At 33.7% G+C, this 9,766-nt stretch overlaps 1 protein-coding gene across 1 annotated transcript; it reads left to right on the top strand.

Moving 5' to 3' along the window:
- On the top strand, positions 218-871 carry LOC109332506 (uncharacterized mitochondrial protein AtMg00810-like). Its single transcript, XM_019567490.1, has one exon. The coding sequence runs from the start codon at positions 218-220 to the stop codon at positions 869-871; it is 654 nt and encodes a 217-aa protein (XP_019423035.1).

Below are 9,766 nucleotides of genomic sequence, written 5' to 3'. Positions count from 1 at the left end.
GCATAAGGCCTTGTATGGATTGAAGCAAGCTCCAAGGGCATAGAACAAGAGGATAGATGCATTTTTGAAACAGATTGGTTTCCTGAAATGCACCTCTGAGCATGGTGTCTATGTGAAAAGCAAGAACAAGGAAGAGTCTCTAATTGTTTGCCTCTATGTGGATGACCTGCTGATAACTTGTTTAAACTCTAATCAAATTGCAACCTTCAAACAGCAAATGAAATCTGAGTTTGAAATGACAGATCTTGGAGAGTTAACATACTTCTTAGGCATTGAGTTTAAGAGGACAAAGCTTGGAATAGTGATGCATCAAAGTAAATACATAACTGATGTATTAAAAAGGTTTCATATGGCAGATTGCAACACCTCTCACACACCAGCAGAAGCAAACTCTGTGAACTCTCAAATTGAGGAGGAGAAACTGGTTGATAAAACTTTGTTTAGACAAATGATAGGCACTTTGAGGTACATATGCAACACCAGACCTGACATTGCTTATGGAGTAGGAGTAGCAAGCAGATTCATGGAGAACCCTCTCCAATCTCATCTGGTTGTTGTACAGAGAGTGTTGAGGTATCTCAGAAGAACACTTGGCCTAGGAATCATGTTTCCTTCTAAACAGAACATCAATTGCAAATTGGAATTGCTTGGCTTTTCTGATGCAGATTGGTGTAGTGATAAATCTGATAGGAAGAGTACCACAGGTTACTTGTTCAAGCTAGGGGAAGCTCCTATTAGTTGGTGCTCTAAGAAACAAGATGTAGTAGCACTATCTTCTTGTGAAAGTGAATACATAGCTGCTTCTATGTGTGCACGACAAGCAGCTTGGATGAGTACATTAATGGAGGAACTTGGTTTGCAAGAAGAATAGGAGGGTATTCTGTTGATGGTTGACAACAAGTCAGCCATTAATCTTGCTTTAAATCATGTGGCTCATGGGAGGAGTAAGCATATTGAAACCAGATTTCATTACCTAAGGGATCAAGTTGATAAAAGAAGAATAAAGCTTGAGTTTTGCAACACTGAAAATCAACAAGCTTTCATATTCACCAAGGCTTTGAAGAAAGAGTGGTTTGTGAAACTAAGATGGCAAATTGGAGTGAAGGCTATTGAATGAAGGCTGAAATTAAGGAGGAGTATTAGAGATAAAGTAATTTTAGCCTTTTATTGTGTAATTAGTAAAGTTTCCTTATATAGAAGCTTTAGTTAGTTAAGTAGGTTGGGAAAACTACTATAAATAGTAGTTGGTGTAAGACTTTGAAAATGTGAGTGTTGTATTGGTATGTTAAGATTCATTCAATACAAAGAGGTTATTCATTGATTATTCCATCTTCTTCTTCTCTATATACTTTCTTTTCTTTCTCAATTCCATTGCCATTTGTTACTGCACATGAATGAGTGTGCATTGTGTATGCAAGAGTGTGGTTTAAGTGGGCTTTGGTTTAATAGCACAGACATTCTCAACAACAAAGACATTTATAAATTCTCAATAGCACAGACACATTAATACATGTCTAAGTTTGTTTTATTAACATCAATACAATACAAACTACAAACAATGAATATCATGTCAATTATATTTTGGCAGAGTACATAATTACAAATAAAAAATTATACAAATTACAAATAATCAAAATTAAGTTATAATTATGCAAATACTAATTGCATATACTTTTTCCTCTTCTTTGATTGTTTTTGGCTTGTAAGATCATCCTTGTTTGGAGGAACATATTGATTCACTCAAAGCTCTTCATCGTGATCATCTCTTGTATATAAATTATCATCCGTAGTTGATCCACTCTCATGCGACTCATATGTCCCAAAAATTGATCATATTCATCAGTATCTTCATATTATTAGTCATCAATATTATTGACGATTATTTTGTTAGGTAAAAGAACTGTCATTTCATATCAGTTGGGTCACTAACATATAATATTTGTTGAGCTTGTGATGCTAAAATAAATGACTCATCTTTATATCATGGCCTATTAAGATCCACCTGCATGAACTCTAACTCGTCAACTTGGAAGTCATTGTTGTTATCAACTCACATACAATAAAAAACCGGTATTTGAAGCATTGTGTAATCCAATTCCCATATTTGTTCAATCACCCCAAAGTATGATATGTTCCATATATTGGGTTTCAAGAGACGAAGAGACGCACAACTACTCAGCCATTAATATTTCAAGAAACGAAGAGATGCATAATTACTCAACCATTAATATTTCTGATATTTAAAATGGCGTATACAATCAACAGCACATAATCAAGAAAACGTTGTTACTATGTAATCTTGAACAATGCATATTGAACGCCACGCTATGGAATAGATGTACATTAATAGCGATTTCTATCACGTACGCTGTTAAACATAAATCATTCAAGTCAACGCTAACGTTACTGATGTTCAACATCGTTGTTTCAAGAATGCGTTGTTGAAGTTACCACATTGACAACACTTGTTTTATTATGCGTTGTTGATTTTCTTCCGCACCATTTTCAACATCATCGTTCAAATTTGCGTTATCGTTATTAATTATGATATATGGCGTAGTATATCTAAATATACTCCTTAACATAACTCTTTTAGAAGCATTTCGATTTATTAACAAGGAAGAACGTTTTTTCACATAGTGGGGAGACAAATGGGATTTTGGGTGTGGGGTGAGAAAAGGAGAGAAATTTTTTTGTTTTTATTTTTAATAAAATTCAGTTACTAAGAAATATATTTTCAATAAATACTGAATAGAGGTTTACTATTATATTATTTAGACATGTTTTTATAATATACCATATTTTGTTTGACTTAATTATACTCATAATCTTTTTATTTAAGAAATTTTACTTATCTCTCTTACACAATTAGAGATGATTTATGTAGGTTTAAAAAAGTATGGTTGGTTTGAGTAATTTAACTAAAACTCAGACGTATTAGTATAATTTACTCTTAATTTAATGGAAGAGCAATTTTGCTAAAACAATTCCATACAAGATTCACATTAGAGTATAATCTACATGAATATAGAGTAAATTTTGATGTTGATTCATTGATTGAATATATAATATCTCAATCACTCATCATATTCAATTAGTGAATGCATTCCATTTTTTTTTTATGATTTAACTTTTTCAGGTTGGTCCAAATCTTTTAATATTTTAGAAACTTAATATTCATTTATATTCTACTTTTCACTATCCAGTTCTTTTTAATTAAATTTCTCTTGTGCATTAAATGAGGTTGTTTTAATTAAACTATGTCAAATTTTTACATTATTTAATAAAATTTTAAAGTATGCAAACAACCTTAAAGATTAAAAGATATATGTCCTCAAAAAGATTAAAAGATATGAAACAGATAATACACATTAAACACAATGTCCATTAAAAGATTTCTACCAAATAATTATAGATAATGGTTATAACATTAAAGTAATTATCCAATTTTTTATCGCATACCAACAACCTCCATTAAGTATCCTACCTTGACCCCATTCAAAATAAGATGTATTATAACTGTTTGTAGTCAGTAACCTTTAATTAGCATAAAAAATAATGATGATGAATTGGGCCACTACTGATAGATCTTCTTCACAAAGTGTTAATTCGAAATGATGAAACCTCAAAAGCAAAGGTTTGTTGTGAATTGTGATTCGGACGAGTACCTTCCCCGAACATTCTAAAAAGTAAAAAGTATAGTTACTGCAAGTTGCAACTTGGCTGATTGATGGTGATGGTTATTGATCATTGTCCTTTACGTAAATCATAGTTCCACACTCCCACTTGTTATTACTCATTGAGTTCCCTATCATCTCCCGTTTATTATTTGCTTCTTAAAAGCAACGGTATGAAACTCATATCAAACTGGATGGTGTTTTATATAAGCAAATAATGACATATATCATTAATTAATGAATATATATTTATATATAAATGTCTAATTATACATTAGTGAATCAACTAATTGCTTTTCAGGTTAACCCAATCGAACATAAATTTTCATAATCCAAAGTAGTTCAACCACTAGTTCAATTTATAATAATTTGTAAGTTTGGTCAGCAAACAAATTATTTATTAATACTTATTCTTAAATAAAAATCACACAATATAGGGCGCCAATAGATGAGTTTTGTGTATTTTTCATAATCTTCTTATTAATGTATCATAAATATCATTAATTTCAAATAAATTTTATATAATTAGAATTCAGCGTTTATCATAAATTGTCTTTTTATTTATTTAAAGAGGATAATATACAAAAAATCTTAACTCTTATAAAAGAAACTTGGTAATATATGTGTTCTTATGTTTTGAATGAAGATTACTGGAATATGAGTCTCCTTCTTGAATTTAGATAATTGTCGGCTTTGAATCACTTTTAGGGATATCTGAAAAGGTATTTTGACGCTTAAATTAGTGTTTATAAGTACATGCTTAGAGAGATAAAGTAAAGTAAGAATACACGTTTATACTGTTATTTATCCCACCCTAAATGTTGGTCGGGTTATTTTTGAACCCGGACGCCTTGAGTGAATATTTGAAAAGATATTTTGACGCTTAAGTTAGTATTTATAAGTACATGCTTAGAGAGAGAAAGTAAAGTAAGAATATATGTTTATATTGTTCCTTATCCGACCCTAAATGTTGGTCAGATTATTTTTTAATTTCGGACGTGACCTAAGACCCGAAGTTAACCCGATCCTAAATGTTGATCGAATTAGTCTTTGAATCTGAACCCGACCTAGAGCCGATTAAATATAATGCATACTCATTTTTAAAGTCTTCTCAATAATACTTTTTATTATGAATATGTAATTTGACATATAAAATAATATGTGTATATATATTATTAATAATGTATATATGATGAAAATATTATAAAATTAATAATACTTTCAACCAAAGAGGTGTCATTACTCTGCATACAATTGAATGGAGATACATATAAACATGATATATGAGTAACAATGAGACTTGGGCCGAGTCATGTTTGTCCCCTACCCAACCCTAAATATTGACATGGTCTACTTTTGAACCCGAACCTAGTCTTAGACCCGATGAGACCCGATCCTATTCAGGCTCATTCATGATTGGGTCAATCCGGATGAGAAGGTATAGTCACGTCCTGCAAACCCCTACTTCACGTGGAGGTTTGTCATCATTACAGATAACGTGACCTTGTACTGCTCAAGCGACATGATATTGATTTTGGCATGCAGGATGATTTTTCGGTGCATTAGATGCTAACTTGGTCCTGCCTAGTCGCTATCGTCCCTCCCCCTAGTCGTAAGTTGACACTGGGATGGAAACAATATGCATGAAGAAGCTGCTGAAAATGTATTGGTGGGGATGGTAAAAGAGTCAAAGTTTCATTTCTCTTAACACCTAGCTTAGGAGGAAAAAACATATTGATTCTCCTTCCCTTAGATTATAAGTGAAGGTAACGATCCAATTCCTATTAATACATGTAAGAGATTTATGAGTGTCTATATGACCATAGAACGCCAAATATTAGAAAATAGATCGCGTACTTTGGAGAAGAAAAATAATATAGGTGATGGGAAATTCAACATAATAACAATGAAAACTCTAATAGAGTACATGCAGTGGATAATAATTTCCCCAATTTGCTAGAATCTATGAGGAGCAATATCAAATAATGCATTAACACACAAGGGACACCATAATTTTAACGTAGAAAACAATTCCAATGTGAGAAGTAAAAATCACAGGCAGAAATCAGTCAATAAAGCTCCACTATAATCAAAATAGGAATATAAGAGTGTCTCCAAAATACAACACAAAACATGCTCATCAATACGGCATACAACAAAGCAACAAGCTTGAAAATGAGAACAAGAAAACTAAGAAAAACCACAAAAACAGCTGCTATAACAACTTGTTTTCTTCAACCCTGGACGTCGTCTTACTGATCCAACAGTTCAAAATGAAGTACTATAAGCTATGAACATGCTGTCCAAATTTCAGCCCGATCTAACAGTGAACAAAGACGCAGTCGCGAATATGCCACAGCTGCTCGGAGTTCCTGCGGGTTGAGTTTTCTTATCTTCTCTCACTTTTCAATTGCCTATTTTTGCATAAATTCCCTTCACCCCTTGTCACATCCAACCTTTATCTATTAGATTAAGTGAGACAAGTGGGCTTTTCCCAACTTGGTCTTTCTCCATATAGGAAAGGAGCCCAAACCCAACATATCTCCCCCTCACAACTATGTGGAGAGAATCCCCAAACCGATGATCTCACAAGTTTCAAACTTCCACCTTGATAAGGCCTTAGTCATCATATCTACACCATTATCATCAGTATGAGCCTTAGCCAATTCCAACAACCTAGTATCCAAAATATCATGTATCCAATGATACCTCACATCAATGTGTTTGGACATAGAATAAAAAGTTGAATTCTTCCCAAGATGAATGGCACTTTGACTATCACAAAATAACAAGTATTTGTCTTGGACAAAACCAAGCTCCTACAAGAATTTCTTCACCCAAAGTAACTCTTTGCATTCTTCTATAATGTCAATAAACTTTGCCTCAGTAGTGGACAATGCAACGTACTTTTGCAACCTAGATTGCCATGCCACAGCTCCTCCTACAAACTTAATCAAGTAGCCTGAAATGGACTTTCTAGAATCAATATCTCCAGCCATATCAAAATCAGTATAGCCCACAAGAGTAGGTTTATCACCTCAAAAACAAAGCCTCAAACTAGCAGTACCACAAAGATACCTCAAAATCCATTTCACAACATTCCAATGCTCTCTACATGGATTTGACAAAAATCTACTAACTGTACCAACAACATGTGCAATATCTGGCCTTGTATGCACCATTATGTACATCAAACTACCTACAGCAGATGCATAAGGAACCCATTGCATATCTCATTTTTCAGCTTTATTTGAAGGACATTGTTTAGCACTCAACTTAAAATGATTAGCAAGAGGAGTGCTTACCACTTTAGCATTTTACATTTGGAACTTTTGTAACACTCTCTTAATATAGTGTTCCTGTGACATCCAAAGTTTCTTTTCTTGCCTATCTCGCATGATTTTTATACCAAGAATATGCTTAATAGCTTACATGTCTTTCATGATAAATGACTTGTCTAGTTGCTTCTTTAACTTGTCAATCATGGAAATACTTTTCCCAACAATAAGCATATCATCAACATACAATAATAGGATGATGAAATCACCATCAGCAAACTTTCTAATGAAGACACAATGATCAGAAGTCGTCTTCTTATAGCCTTGCTCACACATAACAAACTCAAACTTCTTGTACCATTGTCGTGGAGCCTGATTCAAATCATATAGACTCTTTTTTAGCCTACACACATAGTCTGTTTTCCCTTCAACAAGAAAACCATCAAGTTGTTTCTTATAAATATCTTCCTTCAAATCACCATAAAGGAAATCAGTTTTTACATTCATTTGCTCTACCTCCAAATCAAAAGTAGCAGCCAAACTCAATACAATTCTAATGGATGACATCTTCACCACAAGAGAAAAAATCTCAATAAATCAACACTCTTTCTCTATCTGAAACCTTTAACCGCCAATCAAGCTTTATACCTTGGAGATGTAGAATTACATTCTTGCTTCACCATGTACATCCACCTGTTTTCCAAAACCTTATTCCCTTTTGGTAATTTGACCAAATAAAAAGTGTGATTATCATGCAAGGACTTTATTTCCTCTTGCATTACATCCAACCACTTCTTGTTTTCTTCATTCTCCATGGCCTCATGATAATATTATGGTTCTCCTCTGTCTGTCACAACAACATAGTCATCAGAAGGGTACCTGGTAGATGGTTTCCTTTGCCTATTAGACATCCGAAGTTGAACTTGAGATGGTTCAGGAGCATCACCAAGATTCTCATCTTGTGACATCTCATGTTCATCTTCACCAATATCAATCTGAAAACCTAACTCATCTCCAAGCTGTTGATCACAACATAATCATGTTGCTCACATTTTGAATGTTATTATCAACTATATCCAAATCATGTATAGGTGTCCAGAATGGATCAATATCAGACAATCTACTATCTTCCTTTGGTGTAGTCTTCTCAATCTTATCAATGTCTTCAATGGTTTGATCTTCCTTGAACTTCACATCACGACTTCTAACAACTTTTTTCTCAACAAGATCATACAACTTGTACCCAAATTCATCTTCACCATAACCGATAAAGATGCACTACCTTGTCTTCGCATCCAACTTGGACCTTTCATCCATTGAAACATGCACAAATGTCTTGCAACCGAAGACTCTCAAATGATTATACCTGACATTCTTGCCAAACCAAATCTTGTTTGGCACCTCAGCATTCTGAGCAACTACAGGACTAAGATTAAAAACATGCACTGTCGTATACAAAGCTTCACCCCAAAAATGTTTAGGTAATTTTGCTTCAGAAAGCATGCACCTAACTCTTTCAACCAAAGTTTTGTTCATCCTCTTCGCTAAGCCATTAAGTTGGGGAGACTTAGGAGGAGTATTTTCATGTCTAATACCTTGTTGCTTGTAGTAAATATCAAACGGTCCACAATACTCACCAACGTTGTCAGTACCAATGCATTTCAGCTTCTTGCTAGAAAGTCTCTCAACCAAAACATGGAATTGCTTCAACTTTTCAAGCACTTGGTCCTTTTTCTTCAAAGCACAGACCCAAAGCTTCCTTGAAAAATCATCGATACAATTAATAAAGTAAAGTGCACCACCAAATGACTTTACCTTCAATGGACCATAAACATCAGAATGCACCAATTCAAGCAACACTGATCTCCTTGAGGGAGGATGCTTCTTAAAGGACACTCTAGTCTACTTACCAGCCATGCAATGAGAACATTTTTTCAACTCTGCACTTTTAAATCCTGGAAGTACATCATTTTTTGCTAAACAATTCAACCCTTTTTCACTTATATGATTGAGTCTACGGTGCCACAAAGAAGCCTCCATATCCATGGCATCTACACTTTATTTAGCAACCAAAGCTTTTGTTCAATACAGTTTATAATTTTTCTCCCTTCTGGCCACAACCAAGTTACATATACTTAGTTTCCATTTTCCATAATCAAAATGATTATCATAACCACCATCATCAAGCATCTGCATAGAGATCAAATTGAAACGAACATCTGGAGCATGTTTAACTCCTCTCAGCAACAATAGCACTCTCATGTTTGTGAAGAAGATCTTTGCTCCTGACCTTGGCACGGTTTTGAAGAAGACACCAACATCACCAAAAAGAAGAAAATGAAGAATACTTATGAAGACAAAGAAGAATAAAGCTTCAAGAAAAATTAGATTAAGTCTCTATAGGTACTTCTATCCTAAAACTCCTTGTTATGCAAAGTAGTAATGCTCAAACCATTTTTAAAGAATAATGAAACACTTTAAAAATACTTAAAACATTTTTTGAAATAATGTGTAACGGGTTACTTCATTCAAGTAACAAGTTACATGTTAGAGAAAAAGAGTTATCCAACTTAAAACTGTTCAGAGTAATCCATTCCTGCCTTTGAGTAACAGATTACCAGTTTTACAAAAGTTGAGTAACCGATTACCCAAATGGTGTAATCGATTACTCTAATTCGTTTTTAAATAATTAGTGGACAGTATGTTTGGGTAACCGATTACCCAATGTAAGTAATCGACTACTGAAGACTATTACATGAGATTTCAGATTTCAAAACGAAATGTTTTCACTCCAAATGAAATCTCTTCACT

This window comes from Lupinus angustifolius, chromosome LG18 (assembly GCF_001865875.1).
Source record: "Lupinus angustifolius cultivar Tanjil chromosome LG18, LupAngTanjil_v1.0, whole genome shotgun sequence".
Lineage (NCBI taxonomy): Eukaryota > Viridiplantae > Streptophyta > Magnoliopsida > Fabales > Fabaceae > Lupinus > Lupinus angustifolius.
Note: the sequence above shows the minus strand (reverse complement) of the source record. Positions and strands in the feature narration are given on the sequence as shown.